Genomic DNA, 23,159 nt, shown 5'->3' with positions numbered 1-23,159 from the left:
ATTCCAATGACATTTTTTAAAGAAATGGAACAAAAAATCATCAGATTTATATGGAACTATAAAAAAACCTGAATAGCCAAAGCAATCCTAAAGAAAAAGAATGATGGTGGGGGCATTACAATACCTGACTTCAAACTATATTATAGGGCCACCACAATCAAAACAGCATGGTATTGGCAGAAAAATAGACACTCAGACCAATGGAACAGAATAGAAAGCCCAGAAATAAAACCACATATATATAGTCAAATAATTTTTGATAAAGGGGCCAACAACACATAATGGAGAAAAAAAAGCCTCTTCAACAAATGGTGCTGGGAAAACTGGAAAGCCACATGCAAAAGAATGAAACTGGACTACAGTTTGTCCCCTTGTACTAAAATTAACTCAAAATGGATCAAAGATCTAAACATATGACCTGAAACAATAAAATACATAGAAGAAGACATAGGTACTAAATTCATGGACCTGGGTTTTAAAGAGCATTTTATGAATTTGACTCCAAAAGCAAGAGAAGTGAAGGCAAAAATTAATGAATGGGACTACATCAGACTAAGAAGTTTTTGCTCAGCAAGAGAAACTGATAACAAAATAAACCAACAGCCAACTAAATGGGAAATGATATTTTCAAACAACTTCTCAGATAAGGGCCTAATATCCAAAATATACAAAGAACTCATAAAACTCAACAACAAACAAACAAATAATCCAATAAAAAAAAATGGGAAGAGGACATGAACAGACACTTCTCCCAGGAAGAAATACAAATGGCCAACAGATATATGAAAAGATGCTCATCTTCTTTAGTTATTAGAGAAATGCAAATCAAAACTGCAACAAGATACCACCTCACACCTGTTAGATTAGCTATTATTAACAAGACAGGTAATAGCAAATGTTGGAGAGGCTGTGGAGGAAAAGGAACCCTCATACACTGTTGGTGGGAATGTAAAGTAGTACAACCATTATGGAAGAAAGTATGGTGGTTCCTCAAAAAACTGAAAATAGAACTACCTTATGACCCAGCAATCCCTCTACTGGGTATATACCCCCAAAACTCAGAAACATTGATACGTAAAGACACATGCAGCCCCATGTTCATTGCAGCATTGTTCACAGTGGCCAGGACATGGAAACAATGAAAAAGCCCATCAATAGATGATTGGATAAAGAAGATGTGGCACATATACACTATGGAATACTACTCAGCCATAAGAAATGATGACATTTACAGCAAAATGGTGGGATCTTGATAACATTATACGAAGTGAAATAAGTAAATCAGAAAAAACCAGGAACTGCATTATTCCATACGTAGGTGGGATATAAAAGCGAGACTAAGAGACATTGATAAGAATGTGGTGGTTACGGGGGGTGGGGGAAGAGGGAGAGGGAAAGGGGGAGGGGGAGGGGCACAAAGAAAACTAGATAGAAGGTGACAGAGGACAATCTGACTTTGGGTGATGGGTAGGCAACATAATTGAATGACAAGATAACCTGGACATGTTTTCTTTGAATATATGTACCCTGATTTATTGATGTCACCCCATTAAAAAAATAAAATAAAATGAAAAAAAAACTGAATCACTGTAAATATTGTTTTAATTACACATAACTTGATTGTTTCAGTAGGACTACATTTCACTCCAACTACTGAATGGTTAGCATCTAAACTGAAACGTATTGCAAGTGCAAAACGCACTGAATTTTGAAGACATTGCAGAAAGAAAAGAAGGCGAAATGGCTCATTATTAATATTTTGTACAAAATGTGGGTGATATGATGTTCAGGGTAGGTTGAGTTATATAACGTAGATTAAAAATAACGGCACCTGTGTCTTTGTACTCATTAAAGTTACATCTAAACTATCATTCTGGGGTCGGCAGCAGTTGGGAGGAAAGGAAACAAGCCCAGTCACCTGGCAGCCAAAGTGACCTGAGTTCTTATCGACATAAGTCCTTCCAGGACCCCTCTTCAGGAAGAACACTGCCTTTCCTGCTCCCAGACACCTGCTTAGAATTCAGAAACAGTTCATTTCCCTCTAGATCACAAATGGCTCGGAAATCCCCGAGGTAAAATACTTTGAAGACCTGACTACACATCTTTCCCACGTTAGAGACATGTCATGGGACAAAGTCACGAACTGGATTGGAAAGGAAGATGAATAAGTCACTCTACTGAGCCCAGTGAAAGCCAAACCACTCAATGGAAAACACTGCAGTTGCAAATTTCTCAAATAAAAGAAAGGGCATCCCACCCGACTCACTCCTGACATCACCACAAACATCTCATGAGTCCCTTGGAACCCATTTCTACTATATACTTGTGCATCAAAAATATGATTTTGGTTAGAAGAGGAGAAAAGTGGGATATGTCATGAGAAGCAGTGGGCAGTGGTCTCCCAAACTGTTCATAGAAAGAAGAATGTTGTCACAAGGTGAAAAATAAAATTTCACATCACTGACCTGCTCCTCCCTAAATCTTTTCCCCTTGCTCCTCCATATCTACGAGTGGCTTCCCTTGGATTACTTGAAGTGAAATATCCAATTGTCCCATCTTATATATGGTGGTAACAGAAGTGATAGCAACACCATAGAAACCTTAACAACTCTTCTAACCAATGTTTGCTGGTGAGTTTCCAACACTAAAACCATTCAACAGAGTATCTTTATTATATGCGGCTTAAGTGTCTGTTTGTTGCCGATAGCTTATTGGTTGCTTGCGTAACTGTACTAGCCAATGGGGTGAAGTTGCCATGGCTGAACGCAAATTGAGCAGGTCAGGGGGAAGGTGAACATTTGTTTGCATTGGCAATCATCTGTTTTACATAAAAACTATGTCTTAACATAATTTCTTTTAAGAATGCCTCCTAGAAAATACAGCACTGAAGAGGAAAGAAAAGGAGCTAAAGCTGCACAAAAACAGCTTTCTCGACAAAAAGAAACCACTGAGCAGAGAAAGACAAGGCTTGCTTAAGTCGCAGGGCAAATGCGTCTTTCTCGGCAAAATGAGACTGATGAGCATAGAGAAACAAGGCTTGCCTCAGATGCAAGACAAAAAAGCCTGTCTCAACAAAATGAGTCCCTTGAACAAAGGCAGGAGGGAAATGCAAAAAAAACGACAGAGTAATGCTGACCGAAACGCAAAAAGGATTAAAACAGTTTCAAATGGAGAAACTTTAATTTTTGAGCATTCCTCTGGTGACATGAATATTAAATGTGAACACTGTCAGTCCTTAAACTTCAAGTTAGAAACTAATCAATTTGACGGTGGCAAGAAAGGATTTTCTCAATGTTGCAAGTACGGAAACATTATAGTTCCACTAAATGACACCAGAAGGGGTCTTTGCAATGGTACAAGACTAGAGGTTCTCCAATTGAAAAATAATGTCATAATAGCTAAGTCTTTGACTGGCTCCTCTAAAGGTGAAATACATGTCATTCCAAGAATTGATTTGGCTCCATCTCAAACAGGGTTGCCGTTTCAATTGAGACGTAGACAATTTCCTGTAAAACTTGCCTTTGCTATGACCATCAATAAGTCTCAGGGCCAAACGCTTAAGCGTGTTGGCATTTTTTTACCTGAGCCTGCATTTGGACACGGTCAACTTTATGTTGCCTGTTCAAGAGTTCGTGAAAGAACGGACGTAAAATTAAAAATAATTGATGGTCCTCTGCAAGGCGAGCTTAAAAATGATGAAAAGATCTACACAAGAAATGTTGTGTACAAAGAGATCTTTGACATGTGAATTAACATTATATTATTTAAATCACCTTTATGTATTGAGCTAGTGGTGGCTTTTAAGAAATGTACCGCCAGTGGTTTCCTTCATTGCACTCTACTTTAAGCAATTAAGCAAGTAGAAGGGGGAAACCCCGTGGGGCAGTAAGCAAAGGGGCATCCTCACTGCCTGCCCTGGGTAATTCAGTTTGAATTAGCAGACACCTTTACACAAATCATTTTAATTACAATTTATAATATCTAGAACAGCGGTCATTTCGTATGACCGCCGGGCTTTCTAGTATATATATATATACATACTCTATCCCACACACCATCACCCCAATACCCTGCTTTTTAGGTCTATCACCCCAAATGTAACTATTCTGCTCCTGCTCTTAGGGGCCAACCTGGAGGTTCTTCAACTCCTCTTTGGGAACAGGTAGATTAGAGAACCCTAAGAAGTGTCTGTCACTTCTCCTGGGGGTCTTACCTTGAACCCGGGCCCGTTGTGATTCCTCGATAGTGGATAAAAGGCTCCAAGCTGCATCCATCTTCTGCAGAGCTCCTCTGTGACGTCACCTTTGTAACCACAGATATTGGCACCTACCTGGGGAACAAGCACACACACAAGCACCGTGCCCTGTGAGAGAGGGGAAAGCGCTGACTGCACACCCACGTGATAAGGGGAAAGAGGACCTCTCATTCCTATCACTCCCTGCTTCCTGGGGGCCCAGGCTGCCAGGGCAGCCCTCCAGCCACGTGAGATAAGAGAGCAGGTGTGCAGTCACTGATGGACCGACCGAGAATCAGTTCCTGATTTCTCACTTTGCTTCTCATCAGTGCTCTGTGGATGGAATTTTTCTGTGATACAAATACATTTTTACTCACGGGATTTTCTTGCTAACTTCAGAGATGCCATGGACGACAATGCAGGGGTAATTCTACCATCCTATCTTCAGGAAGCAGCTGACACCACACAGAAAAATTGTTTTTTCTTTCCCAATACATATCTCAGTAAGACATAGGCCACTTGGTGTTCAGAGACCTCAAAGAGTGGTAATGGGAAGAGTGTCAAAGGGCAAAGGGTGAAGGCTCCTTGGCTGACCGTGAAACTCACCATGGGGATGCCAAACAGATTGAACTCCAGGATGCTAGGGATGGACCACCGAAGGTCATCCCATGTGGCTGCATTGTCCCCCAACCAGTGAGCAGCAAACTTGCCAGACCCGGCAAAAGTAGAACGGGATAAGATGAAGTTCCTCTTCTTGGGGAAGATGTTCTTCAAGGCCCTGAAAACAAACGTAGCCCATTGAATGTGAAGGGAGCGGCGAGTGTCCAGGATTTACCTATAACCAGAGGTAGCTATGGGCTTCCCAAGCAAACTGAGAAGAAGCCTCAGGGTATAAGGAAGGTGAGCAAACTAGATTAGCATTCTTAAGTGCTTCTTTCTCACTTCTAGACAAGGTTTCAGACCTCATATAGGACAGTACATACCTCTACAGTCCCCCTAAGAAATTTCTCTAGGCTCCTGTTGATTATATTTGCTTATCCAGGACCTGGTTTTGATCTAGCCCTTTTGGTTGACAATACATGGGAACCATGGGGTCTTGACCCTATCTTCTCCTTCCAGAAAAAAATTTCCCAATGTCCCTTGTCTCCATGCCTTGCTTCCCATTCACCACCCTGCTTAGCACAGCACCAGCTCAGGTCGGAACCCTGCACCCACTGCTTGCCAAAGAGGAGACTTTGTACACAATCTGGGCTCAAGGAACCTGGCTTCCCTTGAAGCTTCAGAACTTATTATTAGCAATTCCCAATGTTAGGAAATTCTAATCTACACAAACTAATCATAATTGAAATGAGTAAGTCTCAAAAGATGGCCCATGACACTCTTACTGAAGTTAAAAGAAACTAAAACATAAAATATTTTCATTGTATGAATTATAAAATAATACATATCAAATAAAACTATACAAAAAGTAAAACAAAGGAATTAAGGCTAGGAATTCAGGAAGGATGGGGGAGATATGGCTATGAGATAATACACAGTAAGATGCAGGCTATTTTCCTAGCTTTTATTCAAAATACTATTTTGCATAGGCCTCTCCCTGCTCTCTCCTCTCTTATACAATCCATACCTTCCTTTAGTGTTTTAAAACTGAACAATGATACAACCATCAGATGGTGATACCTGAGCCACTACTGCGTCTAGCTCTTGGCAGGCAAGCTCCTTAATCTTTCCTTCCAACCCACCGTCTGAGACCCACATGCCCCCAGGGACTGGGCAGTTCCTCACAGACTCCCACACAGCCACCAACCTTCCCCTCTTCCTAAGGCTGTTGTGGGGCATCTAGAAATGCAGAACACCTTAGCATGAAAACAGGAAGAAAATTCTGAACTAGGAGATGGGTTTAAGAGAATGAAGTACCCCCATTCTGATGATTTAACAACTGAAAGATCAGGGCAGAATGGAAGAGACTCACTCTCCAACACCCACCCTCACTTCTCCTTCGGTATGGACTAGCGACCCCACCTGTATTACTGCCAGGGGGAGGGTTTACAGCACCCTGCCAACCTTGGTCATGAAAGAAACACCTGCCAGTTATACAAAGTGAAACTGAAACGGGAATGAGGTTATCTGAGTTCCGTGTTGATTTAGAGTGAAGCCATTATGGTCACACTGATTAGATAACAGCCTATTTATTTTTTTCACAGCTCAGAGGAGGAAATGTACTCAGATATCCCCAAGTCCCTTGGCCTATTTGCAGTCAGGTCTTGATCTCAGAAGGGCGGGGTCTGGTTTCTTTCTGCCTTCAGGCTTTCAAAGGAAAGTGAACTGCATTCTCTCGGTAGACTGACCAGGAACCACTGTCCCCAAACTCTACTTACAGCTAAAATCGAGCCAAACATTCACCAGATCTATAACTTCAGTTCTCCTGATGCCCAGATCCCACTGGATGAACATCGTATCTGTATTTTAACCAATGCTGCCTGATGCCCAAAGGCCAAGTTCTGTTTATCTCCACTGTATTCTGGGAACTTACACCTTTTAACCATGAACGATAGCTATTAGAACATATTGACCCAGTCCACCACGGGGGTACAGCACCTTGATCATGTGGAGACTCTGGCAACAAAGCAATTTGGAACTCTCCTTCCTTCCCCCTACCTTCCCTTTCTATTTCTCACCTGGCCATTAGCCACTCTACCCCCACCTTCCATGCTTCGATAGACGCATCCATGAGTCAGAATAGACCGGAACAAGAAGGCATGTGGGAAACACCAACCCGAGACTCTCACTGCAGAGATATGGGAACTGTCTCACCCACCTCGTTGACACCCCAGGAAAGGTTGAATGAAAGGCACAGAGGTCAGAAAAGGGGAGACGACAAAATCAGAAATATGTGTCCCTCTTCTTGCAGCTTTCATTTCTCGAAATAAAATCTTTTGCATTTGCTGGACAAGGACACAGTCTCACCATAATATTACATCATGAGGACAGAGCAGTGCAGGAAACCAAAACAGACCCCGTGATGGCTCTCATTCATCGGGTCCCATTGGGGCCTGTCCAGCTCTTCTTTCTTGTCTCAGGCTAGGTCAGGGGTCGGGAACCTTTTTGGCTGAGAGAGCCATGAACGCCACATATTTTAAAATGTAATTCCATGAGAGCCATACAATGACCCGTGTACGTTACACATTATCCAATAAAAATTTAGTGTTGTCTTGGAGGACAGCTGTGATTGGCTCCAGCCACCCGCAACCATGAACATGAGCGGTAGGAAATGAATGGATTTTAATACATGAGAATGTTTTATATTTTTAACGTTATTATTTTTTTATTAAAGATTTGTCTGCGAGCCAGATGCAGCCATCAAAAGAGCCACATCTGGCTCATGAGCCATAGGTTCCCGACCCCTGGGCTGGGTGTTTTATTCAACAACTGTGCTTTTAGTACACACACGATCCCTCAGGCCAGGGTGCATGGGTGACTGAGCCCACAAGGAACTGACAGTTCAGCAAGGAAAAAAGGGGGAATACCTAACAATTATAGTATGAGGTGTCTGGAAATCAGGCATAGTATAATACGAACAAAGGTAGCACACAGTGAAGGGGATGGGGGAAAACAATCTTTTCCTAGGACGGTTGGAAAGGTTTCCAGAATGAACATCTGAGGTGAAGTTTTAAAGATAAGTGTATGTTTGCAAAATGGGCAGGACAGGGCAGGACATCCTGGGCAGGGAGAGCAACACATACATACAACCATGTGGAAGAATTAGATGGCATTTCGATTCAGGAGAAATACACAGTTCTGTTTGACCAGAGTGTAAAATATACAAGTAGCAAAGATGAAAGAAAAGTACTAAGGAGTGTTACCCAAGTGATGAAGAATCTTACAGGTTTGGGAGGGTACCTGGACTTTATTGTCTAGGCAAAACCAAGCCAAAGATCATTTTTTTCCCCACTGGGGAGAGAAACGAGCAGACGTGAGATTCAGAAAGATCATGTCAACAGCAGTAGGTGAAGAGCACTGCTTTCAAAGCTTGAGCATCCACTCAATCCCCCTGGGGATCCCGTGAAAACCCAGAATGCTCCAGTGCTAATATGCCTCCAAGCGATGTCGATGTTGCTGTGCTTGGACCACACTCTGGATAGCAAGGGTAGGAGACAGATGAGTGGGAAACAAAGCTACAGGCAGGGAAGGGAGGCTAGCGGTCATGGGACTGGTGTAAGTTTTACGTGAATGATGATGATGACTTCCATTAAATGTGTCAGTGGGGAAAAAGGGAGATGGGTATAAAAGTGTTTTAGGAACAAAAGGATTAAAGACTGATTGTAAGAGAGGTAAGATAGGAAGAAATAACTCAAGGATGATGCCAAGTTTATCAGTTGGCAGTCTAGGAAAACGGGGTGGTGTTGCTACCAACCGAGACAGGGAATTTAACAGTCCCAACACTAATTAGCCAGACTGTGGAGGCTGGGCAGAAACAGGTAACAGAGTCAGGTGAATGGCACTGGAGGTGCTGGAAGACGTCCAAGTAAAAGAGATCAGGAGGTAGTTTTGGATATCTGGATCTGAAAATCAGGGAGCGATCTAAGCTATAGAGGTACAGAATTACAGATTTTGAAATTATCAGGATATAGTACAGTAAAAACCGAGCAGGAATAGAGTATGATGGTGTGGCAGAGAGTGAAGAAAGAAGTCTAGGGATCAACCCCAAAAAGTCATCAATAGTGAGAGAGTAGATTAGAAAGATTCAGAGGTCAGGAAGGAACAGAGGTCGGGAAGGGACATCTGGAAAGAGAGCAGGTGAAACAAGACAGAGTGATGTCTCAGCACCAAAGGAACCGACTTTCAGAGAATTGGTCAGTGATGTCGGTTGCTGTAGAAAAGTCAAGTAGAAGGACTGGGAAAAGTTCCAGAAGGGTATCAACGTCTCCCTCCCTCTGGTCCACCACCATGGAGTTCTAGAAACACCAAAAGAAATAAGCAGAGGGAAACCTTCTTTCCCAAGCCACTGGCCAGTCCCCAACAAATCCTCAAATACTTGAGTTTTCCCATCTGTTTTGTAAATGTAAATGAAAATCTCCTTAAGCTTAGCCCCAAGTTTCTTGCTCTCTTAGACACAATGCTTGTGTTTTACCGCCTTCCGAAGAAGGAACTTGGTGGGGGCAGGGGAGTTTGCAGGGAGCTATTCCCCAATTTACAAAGTCATCAGTAAACAATTCATGTGACAAGGTATGAAAAGGAAGCATCTGTCCCTCTGTTAGGTTTTCACAGCGAGTGGTGGTGACGGTGGTGGTGGTAACAGTGTGGTGTCTTGGGGCAGAGGGAGAATTTTGAGGGTGCCCTGGGGGGCAGTGGGGTGGGAAGCCAGGAAGGTGTGGTATAACAATCCTGTATAAATACAGGATAGTCAGGTGAACTTGAATTTCATATAAACAATGAATTATTTTTAGTATATAGACATGTCCACAGCAAACTTAACTAGGTGTCCTGTATTTTTATTTGCTAAGTCAGACAACCCTAGTGTGGTAACCCTAGCACATTCAGTCACAGAACCCAAGCCAGGGCTGATTTCCAACTGGGGGTTCTAACTAACTTGCACATTGTTGCCAACTAGTATCAAGTCCTCAGGAACAAGCCAATCAGAAACAATCCTGTGCAGAAACCAAGAGATTATCTGAAAAGACCTCTTCAGTGGCCTGCAAGATCTGAGCTTCTAGAGCCCTATAACTACAAAATATATATATTTGAAAAAGATACTTAGAGATGACAAGAGACACCCTCCACTTCCCAGTGCCACAGATCTGGCATTAGGAAGGTAATTAAGTGCTTACGAGTTTGTGGCTTTTGCCATAAGGTAGCCGTACAAGCTGTGCATGTTATAATGAAGGCTCTCGCTGAACTCTGTGTCCATGCAGAGGGTCCCTGCAAACAGCACGGGGTCCGGGACTCCTGCGGGGAAATACCCATCGTGAACCAACAACGAACTCGAGCACAATCACCACCCAGTCATTTGGTCCCTGTACCTTCCCCACCCAATCTCCACCTGGCAAAACCCTTTCCAGATTTTAAATCCTATCCTAAATGCCACTTCCTACCTGGGGTCTACAGGAAACCCCTCGCTGAGATAAATCATTACAACTAATCTGCATTCCCTTGAGCTCACAAAGAATGGTGCTGAGTGGAGGCCACCAAGGAACAAGCCCAGAGCAATGGGAAGTTGATCTGAGATAAAATATAAATAAAGCACACACATATAACTATATATATTTAATCAAGGAGACTTGAGTGTACAAAGAACAGATATGAGAGCAGAGAAAAGGGAATATATTCACTCTACTATTACCTGCATTCACACCGCAGTTATACTTTAAAAAGAAAAATGAGGTATGACATTGGAGTGGTTTCAGGAATAAGAACTTAGGTCCTGCCTTTAGATATCAGCATTCTGAGTGAATTTTCCCTTTCTCACACCTAAAATGCTCAACGTGTTCCATCCTGTGGCCTACACTCTCCTCCTGCTCCTTGGAGACCAGCCCTGTCATCCTCCGTGAAGTCTTGCCTGTTCACAGGGCCTCGGTATGAGGCACGATCTCAGAAAGTGGTGGAACCAGGAAAGACCAAGCTTGCATTTTCCCCACCCGCCCAACAGAACCAGTGTTTGGAGTGGAGAACTGTGTATAATTATGAAAGAAAGAGACAATTATGTTTCTGGCATGGCTCGGTTTGTGGCCTGAGATTCACAACCACACTAAGATTTCCCCATGGGCAAAAGTAATATGTCTCAATCTTTTTCATGCTAATGTACATGTTCCAATCTATGTAAGTAGACAAAATACTGGGGGGCAGGGAGTGAGGTACTTGTCACAAGCTTACAGGTAATGAGATTGCAGTTTGTGTAGGAAAAAAATACCCCACATCTTAGTTTTGGCTAAGTAGAAAAGTAAGAGATTAAAAAGGAAACATGATTAACTGATGCACAGGGAAAAAATGGGGGGAACACAGAATGAGCAGAGGAAGAACAAAGGATAAGTGGGGGAAAGAGACAGATTTTGCAAGAAGTTAAATGGTCTGAAGTCACAGTTCCTCCTAAAATGTTCTCCACTCCTTTAGTGACCTAATGGGGAAAAGAAACAGCTAAACCTTGGTCCAAGGGTGCAAGCAAAGTGGAGAAACAACCAGAAGAAACAGGCTGAAGACTGGCCAGATGCTCACCAATCCTGTGCCTTCTTCGTGGGAGCCTGAGACTGTATTTTATATTTTTGCCTGAAGTTTAGCAGAGACTACGTGATGGGATTCTGGCCAAAGAAATGTAAGCAAGTTGAATACACCCTACTTCCAGCCCTGTCCATAAAATTCCCACTACCTTTATCTTTCTTTTTGACCTAGGGTGCTGGAAATGGAGTGCTCCAAGACAGGGGAACCAGGCAATGGAAGTAACTGGATCCCTGAATCACCACCTGGATGAGAGCCACACATCCTCCACCAGAGAATTATATAAGCAAAAAAATGAACTGCACTGTGTACTTCACTGAGATGTTAGGGAGTATTTGTTTCCACAAATACTATACTGTTTCACAAACACACACACATACACACTGACACGCACACTCTTTCAAAATCAGGGACTAGAAAACTGACTTTGACTAGAAATGGGAATCAAAAATAGTAAGGACTAACAGGAACCAATGACGCTGTCAAGAATGAGCTAAACACACACGTGCGCACACGCAGACATACATGACATTGCAGATTTACTCCAATAGAAGGTAGTTTGTACTTCCAGTATTCTAATAGTCTCATAAAGTTTAAACTTGAACCACATGTGTAAGGGGGTTAGACAAAGTGAACAGGAAGGGAGAGAATGTAGAACTCAAGACCAGGAAATATGAGTTTCATCACATGCTTGCCCTTGAATGATTGCAGCAAAAAGATAATCGGGAACCAAACAATACAGCAAGGGCTCCAGGACAGGAGAGGTAAGGGGGTATGTGGGGAGTGGGGGAAACTCCTTAAACTGAGAAGTAAGATTGCTCCTGGCCACACTGAGTCCCACTGAGTTTATTTTCAACGTCTTATGTGTACATCCTTGCGAACAGGTGAAAACTTACGAGGAGTAAAAGGAGGATAGTTCCATCTGGTGTCTTCACACTTATGGTCATGATCCTGGCGGATAGACAGTTCATCCATTTCCTTCAGTGGCACAAAATACACACCGTGGAAAATGTTACTTATATACAATTAGTTTTTGAATATTGACTGAACTAGAAGCTGGATAGCTAGGGTCTCATTGATTTGGGGGTCTTAAGTAATCTTCCTAAGTTTTCTTGACCTTTCTTTCATCTTTTGGATTACATTGTCTCTAAGGTACCTTCTGACTCTAAATGATATCAGGTATACTCAACCTTTTATATGTTGATTTTAATCAGTTAATTAAGAAAAACTATTTCAAAGGCTAACTCTTACCTTTAAGTTGTGATTCTATTGTTGCTGATATTGTTTCAGTATTGTTTTAAAGAATGTAAGATAGGGTAATAGTCTATTTTATAATTTTTCTTGTCTTTTATTCCTCTCAGTGGGGGGCAAAAGGAAAAAATAATTGAGATTAAATCTATCTATAAGAGATTAAAAATAGGTGATGCATAATCTTGCTAATAAACAGAGATGATTTTTCACATTTCAAAGTAATTTCCTCACCTGCTATGCTCTGAAAAATAAAAGGGGCCCTAATAATAAAATAGAAGTTGGCTCTACCACTGAGCCAACCAGCCAGGGCTAAAATAGTATGTTTACGTGAAAAGACAGTTAATGGAAGAAAAAGCCAAACTCTGAGAAAGCAAAAGACTTTCTCAAAAAGAAATAGCCAGCTGGGTGCAGACTGAGGATTAAAATTCAGGGTTTGGGGGCATCTAATTTATCGCATAAGAGCTCAGCATTAAGTAAAAGAATTTTCAAAAGCACTGTGGTGAGCCAACTATTTTATTACAGATTGGCATTAAAATTCCTCTCAAAATTTGAAATAGCCATCCCCAAAAGTAGTTTGATCCTGCAATAATGACTTACGATCCACACGCCATCAAACTCCAGAGTCTTATGGAATTCTTTGAATTCATCCGTCCACCACTGGGTACACATGGGATTAGTAAAATCGGGAAAGACTGTGTTTCCAGGATACCCCTAAGGAACAAAGAGGCCATGATGGCTTGTTTAGTGTCTCACTCGTGCTGTTATTGTTGGCTGCTGTCTCTTCTACCAGAAGCCCCATGTTGCCTATCATTTTAGCTTCCAAACTTGTGACTCTTCTCCCAGAACAAAATGTTAAGATAGATGCAAGGGACCGAAGGAAAAAAATAAATAAAAGGGGAAAAATATCTTATTGTGTAGATGAGAAGCCACCAAATGTCTTTTTTCTATAATAAAAAAAAGTAAAATTTTATTATGTCAGGCCAATTGAGAGAACTGTTTAAAATACTGGAATGTCTAACTAACTAGATATTTTACAAGAAAATGATTGAGTTTATTTAATGTAATGTTAATTGAATGTCATCTAAAACCTGCTTTGAATTATGCTGTTTATAAATAATACATTGGTTTTGGGTATATAAACAATCTTTTTTTTTAATGGTTAAATAAATTTTGTGCCTCTTACTCAGGTCAAACATTTTCTATTCTATCTTTTCTTCCTATCCCTACCAAAGGTGAGATTCTAACATTTTCCACAAATAATACTAAGACACAGTCATATCCAAATTACTGAAAATTCTGAATGAACAGGATATAAGGTTCTACACATCTATTCTTGCTTATTTTCCCACTAAATGATAGGTTGTCATTTAGGGACAACTTTATGCTCAGGTAATATAATGAATATCTATTTGTCTATCTCCTGGTTCTTTGTTTTAGGTGATGGGGTACCATATAATAATCAGAAGTAACCTTGAACCCCAGGAAAAAAGTGGTGTGACAAAGGTATAGTATCTCCTATAGCAACACTGTACCTAGACAAAACCCAGCAATGCTCATTCTAACCAAAGTCCTTTATAATTAACCCATATCACCTCCAGCACTATCACTTCTACCAGCACCTTAGAGCAAATGATTCCTGGTATTTATTGGTCAGTGGAGGTAACTATCTGTGATTTTATGCAGATTTCTAATTCTATACCACTCAAATACAAGTGCTACTGAAGTGACTCACAGGTCTGGATAATCTACTTGTCAGATAAACAAAGCAATTCTTATGTGATCGTGGCTTCTGATTTTGTATTTGTGTAAGAATATTGGTCTATCTGATATTTTAGAAATTTACATGAAACAGTAAAAGCAAAGAATTGGTTTGGAGAAGAAAGGGAATTTCTCTACTGCTTCAATGAAAAAGAAAATAAATAGAAATAAGTATGGTAGACAAAGTCAACACTAGGGATTAAGTGAGCAGTTAGGTAAGGGGTCATCAATAACCTGGAAAAGACAAGTTTTGCCAAGTGAACTGTCCAGGAGCAACAAGAAGTGTGGCCATGTGAACTTTCAGATGAAGCACCGGTTTTAGTAAATCTCCTATGATCCAGTCATGCAGTGCTGACTCCGCACATCAATGGAAGAAAAGGTTGACTACGTGATTTGATTTAAAATACCGCTCAAAAGCTCAGCTGCCCTGTAAACATGTTCCTAGGCAGCCTGTTCAAATGCCTGAAATTGCTCTGTTAGAATAAAGGCTGGGTCCTCTTTATAAGTCTCATGTAAATGAAAAACCTATTCGCTGAGACAGTTTTCAAATTAGCCTATGAGCATCCTCACTCCGTGATCATAGTTGAATTCATTGTCTTGGGGAAGAGAGAGAAACTGTGACACAGGAGGACTTGAAGAATAAGTACACTTTCTTCTAATAGTATATTGCTCCTCAACTTGCTGTATTATTAGAGGGGCGAGCTTTCTAGAAACTAGATATTAGTTATTCCACCACGAAAAAAAGGAATGAAAATACGCAATGCGATTGCGATGTCATCGCTATAGTGGAAATCATACGGCAACATCCAAATGTACCAAATCAACATGTTGTACACCTTAAACTTACACAGTGTTAAATATCAAATATATTTCAACTAAAAAAAATACATCCTTAAGAATTCTAATCACTTTACTATTATATCTACAGGTTAAAAAAATAATAACAGAAATCTCTGGAGCCATGAGAATAGTTATGAGATTGTCATGTGTCTTCCACTGATTAGCATACCAAAAGTACAAACTTTCCCAGATTATTGTAATTTATTCTGATTTTTTTTTTTGAGGAATTACCTGCCCAGCAGCAGGGCCTTTATTTCCCATGATCCATATTTTCTTGCCATTTCCATTCTTATAGGGCTGGTACTGAGGATCTTGCAAGATGCCAGCATGCTAGTAAATAAAGGAGATAATGGTTTTCTAAATGTCTTCTGCATTTTAAAGGAAAAAACTAGGCTACCGAATAAGTGTTTGAACATACCATAATAATTACATATTTCAGTCCATCTCTATGTAAGTCCTTGGCAAACTCCAAGAGATGAGGGAAATTGTTTATATCAAGAGTAAAATCCTTCTTTCCATCCATGTAGTCTACATCCGAGTACTGGACATCCTGGAAGAGAGAGCTGTCCTGTGAGAACCTAGGCAACGTCACTGCGCTGATGACTCTGGTTGCTGATCATTAAAACTGAAGCTGTATTTCTTTCTTGTATGTGCCTTGACGGGGGGTGGGGCTATAGCAGAGTGAGTGACCCCTTGCTCAAGCCAGCAACCCTATGCTTCAAGCCAGCAACTTTTGGGCTCAAGCCAGTGACCTTGGGGTCATGTCTATGATCCCATGCTCAAGCCAATGACCCTGTGCTCAAGCTGGTGAACCCGCACTCCAGCCAGTGACCTCGGGTTTTGAACTTGGGTCCTCTGCATCCCAGTCCGATGCTTTATCCAGTGTGCCACCGCCTGGTCAGGCCCAAAGCTGGATTTCTTAATGAGCCTGGACTTTCCAGGACTTAACTCCTTCCTAGGAGTAAATAAGCCCTTCCTGAAAGATGAAGGGGCTCTTAGGCTGTGGTTTTATCTTTTTGCCTTGATGGATGCCTGTTGCAAGGTATAGGGAGGAACCTGAGGTGAGAACTGTGTCTTCTTTATCCAGGCAGTGTGAGAGCTTAGATGTTTGAAATAAAACAGGCACTCTTTAAATGTTTGTTTGAATGAGACTTTGAGTCACGTTATAACAATGTACTAACTTGGACCCTGGACATCCAAGCTAGAAATATCATATGAGTTTTCTCATCTTATAAAATTTCCAGGGTAACAATTTTAACAAAGATTAATGGGGGGCATGATGTGGTGTATAGATGGTGTTATACTGAGTTGTCTACATGGGTTGGCAAACCACATAAACCCAATAATTTTTTTTTAATAATTTAAAAATTAAATAAAATAAATGACAAAGGGACAGAGTTTTAATTAACCAAACTCTCATACACACATTATTCTTGTGTTTACATACCAACCTGTGACGAGTGGGTATTAATTTTAGTGAGAAGATTGAAATATGAAGGGGTTAAATGACAATTCCCAAGGTCACATGCAGGAGTGGGTGGAGCCGGGGTCAATTGGGGCTTTGGCGATAGACTCTTTGACCCCACAGGCTCTTTAGTTCCAATCTGCCTCGCACTTTAAAGACATATGAAGGTCTTCTAAGTACCTGTAAGTGTTCCCCATGTCGTCACGCATTACGGGCTCTGACTTATAAAAGGAGAGGGTGGCTGTGGCCTGTTGCCAAGGCAGCTCCCTCTGCTTTAATACTGGGTAGTCATGAGGGCCCAGATGTCCTCCATAGCTGTGTGGCCTGCTTCACACCAGAGTATGTCTTAGATTTTCATTTTATAAAGAAGGAAACTAAGACCCTGGCTGGTTGGCTCAGTGGTAGAGTGTCAGCCTAGCGTGTGGATGTCCCAGGTTTGATTCCCGGTCAGGACACACAGAAGCACCCATCTGTTTTTCCACCTCTCCCCCTCTCATCTCTCTCTCTCTCTCTCTCTCTCTCTCTCTCTCTCTCTCTCTCTCTCTCTCTCTCTCTCCTCCCCCCCTGTAGCCATGGCTCAATTGGAGCAAGCTGGCCCTGGGCATTAAGGATGGCTCCATGACCTCCATTTCAGATACAAATGGCTCTGGTTGCAATGGAGCAAGGGCCCCAGATGGGCAGAGCATCGCCTCCTAGTGGGCTTGCCAGGTGGGTCCCGGTCAGGGGGCATGCGGGAGTCTGTCTCTGCCTTCTCTCCTCTCACTAAATCAAAAATGTATAAGGAAATTAAGATACAGAGGTGGTTATTAACCAGCCCAACATTGCATACAGCAAGGAAGAGGAAAAGCTAAAATTCAAAATCACACCCATCTGACTCCATCACTGGGCTCTTCCCCTGATGACATAGGTAATTAAGTTTGCAGATTTATGACAGTAGTTGTGTCTGTCGGTCAATCTATCCAACCATCCACCCATCTACCCATCTATCTATCTATCTGCATTTTTCCTGATAAATTGAATTAGATACAAAAAAATTAAAAATAGGAAATGGCATCTTATGCATGGTAAGAGAAGTTCCAACTTACATATGGGATCTTAGCTTCCTGAGTTCGTTTTACAACCTTCTTCAATTCCATGATGTTACCGTAATTCCTGCGACTCAGCTGGAACCCAAGATTCCAGTAGGAAGGCATGAATGGTCGTCCAATGAGCTAGAAAGATAAAGAATTGTCTAAACATTTAGAGTAAACACCATTTGTTGCACCATGTCCAACATAGACAACTTGGTCTCCATTTCATTTTCTGTTACATTCTCAGATCTAAAATAACAGAGCCAAGAGGAATAGCCTGGGATAATCTGCAAAATTCTACAACTCACATCTTTCTTTTTTTTTTTTTTTTTTTTTTTTTATTTTTCTGAAGCTGGAAACGGAGAGAGACAGTCAGACAGACTCCCGCATGCGCCCAACCGGGATCCTCCCGGCACGCCCACCAGGGGGCGACGCTCTGCCCACCAGGGGGCGATGCTCTGCCCCTCCGGGGTGTTGCTCTGTTGCAACCAGAACCACTCTAGCACCTGGGGCAGAGGCCAAGGAGCCATCCCCAGCGCCCAGGCCATCTTTGCTCCAATGGAGCCTTGCTGTGGGAGGGGAAGAGAGAGACAGAGAGGAAGGAGAGGGGGAGGGGTGGAGAAGCAGATGGGCGCTTCTCCTGTGTGCCCTGGCCGGGAATCGAACCAGGGATTTCTGCACGCCAGGCCGACGCTCTACCACTGAGCCAACCGGCCAGGGCTCACATCTTTCTTTACCAAGTACTACATACAGGTCCAGAGACAGCTGCACCACCAGAGAACCATGGGATTTGCATAAAATGCTTACATAACAGAGTCATCTCATGGAGGTGGGGGTGGCGGAGAAAGTAACATTTATTCACACAATAAACATCTTCTGAGTGTTCACGATAGGACAAGTGCCAATGTAGGAACTTGGGATATGGTGGTGTAAAACAAACACAGTTCTGTTTGCACAGAGCTTAAAGGAAATACCTAAAAGTCTAATAGAATTTCAGATAGTTGTGTGTGCTAAGGATAAGGGAATAAGGACTGATAGGGTTACAAGTGGGATGGGCGAAGAAATACTGAAATAAAGTTAAAATCCAAGTCTGCAGGTGACGAAGGCCAACATTCTGAGATGATCCCAGATAGCGTCCTGCCCTGCACGGTTCCCTAAGAGCCCCTGTGCTCCCACTGGATGGTCCCCTCAGCGGGGTGCTTTCCTTCATGCCTCTGACGTCCCACTCAGTTTATCTGCACCTCACTAATGGCATTCATTACAAGGTGTTTCCAGTGATAATTATTTTAGGTTGTCACATTTCCCCTATTTAATTATGAATTCGCTGGTCCCTGGGACTGTGTGACCCCTTGATGTGTCATCTTGAACAAATCACTTTGGTTTTCCATTCCTGGGCTTTTTCATCTACAAAGGAGGAAGTATAGCCAAATGGTGTCTGAATTCCTTCCTATCCCCCAGGCTGAGTCAAAGGTAAGTAGCACACTTCCTTTCGCCTGGTTTCTTTTTGCTCCATTTTTAATTTATTGAATGAATGGGTGAACTCTGCTGAACTGAGGCCTCAGATCTTTGGAAGGACCACACATGGGTGGTGTGTGAGTTGCCAGGAAACAGCATAACGCCTGGGTTAGTTCTGCATTTCTCAAACCTTGCACGGTGCCCCATTAGCACGCTGAAGGCATTCGATAAATGTGCATCCAAGTAAACATATGGTGAATGAAAGACTCCTAGTCCCACACGTTCTGTTTTTCTCGGGCTGATTTACAATGAGCATATGCAGTAGCAGCCATACATAACGACTGTCTATTTCCCAGAGCCTTACCGCCAGATACTCCTGAACCACCTGCTCCGGGGTGTCTCCCAGGAAGACGTAAAAGTCAAATATGCCCCCGATGATGCGGTAAGTGATCGCGGGAGCAGGCTGAAGGGTGACCTCTGGGAGGATTAAAATGAGAGCCATTAGCATTCCATACTTGCAAATATACTCTCCTCCAGAATTTAAATACCCGAGCCGATCAAAACAGTCTCAGTCTCATTTCTGAGAGAGCTGAAAATCACACCTGTTCCTTTATCTGACTGCTGAAGCTTATCAAAATAGTGAATGAGAACAACACCAACGAAGAATTGATCAATTATTTTTTTTTAAGAGAAAGAAGAACACATTCTATTTCTATCTGGTCATCTAAAATTACAAATGTATGGGATTTTCTAGTGATTTAATCAAAAAAATGTTTTAAACTTTATTAGATGATTTTAACTCCAATTAAAAATAAAAATAAAAAACCCCTTATTAAAGCACCATTAGTCCATAAACTGGAGGAGGAAGACTCCGTAGTGGGGCAGGGGTGGGGCTATGAGAAACAGCCTCTGTGTGGACAGCACAGTTTACATGTTGATGTCTACAGGTGCCTTTAGAACATGTTTATCAATGAATCCTATCATCTACAAAAGTTATGGGAAACTTTACATGAAAAGAGACCCCGCGAGCAGTTTTCCATAAAAGTAGCTTTCAGCGCGAACTGGAATTGTAGAGAGGTTACCCTACATTCTCTTTCCGGTTCCTACAGACGCTAGGAGGTCCAATACGCCTTCCCTTAAACAGTGATGTCACCACGCGAGTCATTTTTATGAAAGTGGCATCCCGAGACATGTTCCTGCCGAGACGAGGAGATGCATCCTACCCATGGCATTGCTGTTCATCAGAAAAACCCCGAAAGAGGAGCCAGTGGTGTCCTCGAGGCACAAGAAGAACGTGTGAGCACCGTACAGATTCATCGCGTCCTGTCAACCAAACGACAAGAAAAAACAGGGTACGTTTAAAATGTTTTATCACCCAAAACGAAAGTCAAAAGCCACACGCAGCACGTACTTGGTCAACACTTGACGTAGTTAGTGTTGTCCCAAAAAGGTATTAAAATGGTGTAACATCAACGTGTGGGCATGGTACAGCCCCACAATGGAAGACTCCAAGTAAGAAGAAGTGAAATGCTGACACATGCTACTGCATGAGCAGATCTCATCAATGTTTTGCAAAGTGAAAGCAGTAGGCACGAAGGATCATGTATGGCGTGATTGACTTGCATGAAATGTTCAGGAAAGTCAAATCTATGGAGACAGGAAATAGATTAGCGATGGTCTGAGGCAGAAGTGAAAATAGGAATCAAGTGTAACAGGGTATGGTAGACCGTAATGGGGGGATGAAAATTGTCCTAAAACTAAGTTGTTGACGATTGCACAACTCAGTCGATATACTAAGACCATTGTATTGCCCTCAAAACAAGTGAATTTTATAATATATAAGTTATACCTCAGTCAAGTTATGTTTTTAAAAATTGGAAAATAATCAACAGTTCAAATGCTATAGAGATGTTTACCTGAAACCTATGTGCTCTTATTGATCACTGTCACCCTTTTAAATTTAATTTCCTAAATAAAATTTTTTAAAAGTCCTGTAATAAATATAAACAGGGAGAATAAAGTAAAAAAAAAAATCAGAAAATATTTGCCATAACATATCATAAAAATGCAAGCAGAAGATGATGGTCTTAGGAGAAATTTTGCATGTCTTCCTTATGCCTAATTGTATCTTCTCATTTTTTCTATAATTAACACATACTATTAGGTAGTAACATAGTTTACAGTTTTTAAAAATGAAAAAGATATACTGGAACTGTCACAGGGCTCTGATGAGAGCACTGATATATAATAAAACGTAATGTGTATCATTGTAAGTGATGTAGGAATAGAGGCTATGAGTTTATAATACACAGAACGCTCTAGGGAAGCTCCCTGTGTGGTGTTGCACAGTGGCCCTTGGTACGCAGGGCGGGGCATGTATTGCCATCAATTTCAGGAGACGAGGAGGAGATTCAACATGGTGTGTAACACAGAGAAGCCGGCAGACCTCCGCGAAATCAGGCCAGCTTTAAAATTATAGACAGGGAAGTCATGGCACCAGCACTTGCAGAGAATACAGAGTAAATTTAAAATGTTAAGAAGAAATAAGGGGAGGTAGGAGGAAAGGAAAAGAAAAAAAAGGAAGGAGGGAGGGAGGGTAAAAGAGGGGAGGGAAGGAAGGAGGGAGGCAAACTGGCTATAATATAGTCATTAAATGATACTTTTTTAAAAAGCAAAATGTTTTTAAAAATTGATATGCTAGTATCATGAGCTTACAGACCTCAAGGACAAGTACTCTGCTACACAAACAGATGTAAGTTGGGCCAAACAGTAAATAGATGTCACCCTGCAGGTTACTTTATAGTTCACCTCACTCTGCAGGCTACTTTCTGAGAAGGCGCGAAGGCATGCCTCACTGTGAGCCATCAGGAGGGAGGGCCCTCACCTTGGTGGGGGTGGCATCCCGGGTGAAGATGGGCCACGTCTTCCAGGCCATGTCGTGGCGGTACCGCTGGTGCACGTGCTCTCCCAGCCCATACACGGTGGCGCTGGGCAGTCGAAAAGACAGCTGCAGGTACTGGTCAGTGTACACGAGGGGCCCGATGCTCGTGTCCAACCTGGGCCACAGAATAAGAGCGAGAGTCATCAGACGCTCTCTCTGCCAGGAAACCATCTGCTCCTTGTTCTGTACACTCTGAGAATAGTCGTTCCAGGTCTTGCCATCCATTACCATGCATTTGAAGATGGCCCTTCTAGGGCATCTACAATTCTATAATTCTAGAGGAGCTGAGCACTGGGGATGTAATACCAGAAACTCAAGCGGGATGATTATGGGAGGAGCAGGCATGACCATGCATTTTCTGTGCACCTGTTCTATGTATAAAACCCACCGGGTGCGTTAGAAACATGACCCCGGTACACATAGTAACAAGGGACGTTTTGATTCCCTTTCTATGGACAAGGAAACTGAGACCAAGATCGTGAGGTACTGTGCCTCGTGTCACTGAGCTGGCTGGTCATCGGCTCGTACCAGGATTTGAATACAGGTTTGACTGACACTCGTTCCTGTATTTTCTCCAGCACAGTTTGTGGTTTAAGTGGAGGCTGCCATTAGGTGCATGGTGGTAAGTTTCTCAGGAAATAATACTTTGGAATGGTAAACAGTGAAGTTGAGTTCCAGTGCGAATGCTCATCCAAAAGGGTGAAATTACGTATTTCATAACATACGTGAACGCAAGGCTATTTCTATAACTCAGAAAACCAGCACATTATAAGTTTTTTGTTTATTGGGGGTTTTTTGTTTGTTTTTTGGTTTTTGTATTTTTTGTCTGTAATCGTAACAGAGTAACAGTGTTAATGATTTGCACTGAAAGCTCTGACATTTTTCTGTGGTTCACACATTTCCCGATCACACTTAGCTGACCTGACCGCCCACCCA

General features: G+C 42.0%; 1 protein-coding gene across 1 annotated transcript in view; it reads right to left on the bottom strand.

Annotated features, from left to right (window-relative positions):
* LOC136392203 (probable maltase-glucoamylase 2) overlaps window positions 1-23,159 on the bottom strand; it is a 53,151-nt gene that overhangs the window by 16,733 nt on the left and 13,259 nt on the right. The window contains exons 7-17 of the mRNA XM_066364257.1: window positions 22,167-22,338; window positions 20,506-20,605; window positions 19,647-19,759; window positions 17,843-17,968; window positions 15,711-15,842; window positions 15,524-15,622; window positions 13,292-13,405; window positions 12,340-12,421; window positions 10,063-10,180; window positions 4,841-5,012; window positions 4,214-4,330 (exon numbers count right to left, since the gene is read on the bottom strand). Coding sequence (XP_066220354.1) covers window positions 4,214-4,330; window positions 4,841-5,012; window positions 10,063-10,180; window positions 12,340-12,421; window positions 13,292-13,405; window positions 15,524-15,622; window positions 15,711-15,842; window positions 17,843-17,968; window positions 19,647-19,759; window positions 20,506-20,605; window positions 22,167-22,338 — 1,345 coding nt within the window. The remainder of the gene's footprint in view (window positions 1-4,213; window positions 4,331-4,840; window positions 5,013-10,062; window positions 10,181-12,339; window positions 12,422-13,291; window positions 13,406-15,523; window positions 15,623-15,710; window positions 15,843-17,842; window positions 17,969-19,646; window positions 19,760-20,505; window positions 20,606-22,166; window positions 22,339-23,159) is intronic.

Source organism: Saccopteryx leptura, chromosome 2, assembly GCF_036850995.1.
Source record: "Saccopteryx leptura isolate mSacLep1 chromosome 2, mSacLep1_pri_phased_curated, whole genome shotgun sequence".
NCBI classification, from domain to species: Eukaryota; Metazoa; Chordata; class Mammalia; order Chiroptera; family Emballonuridae; genus Saccopteryx; species Saccopteryx leptura.
This window is presented reverse-complemented; position numbering and strand designations above follow the sequence as displayed.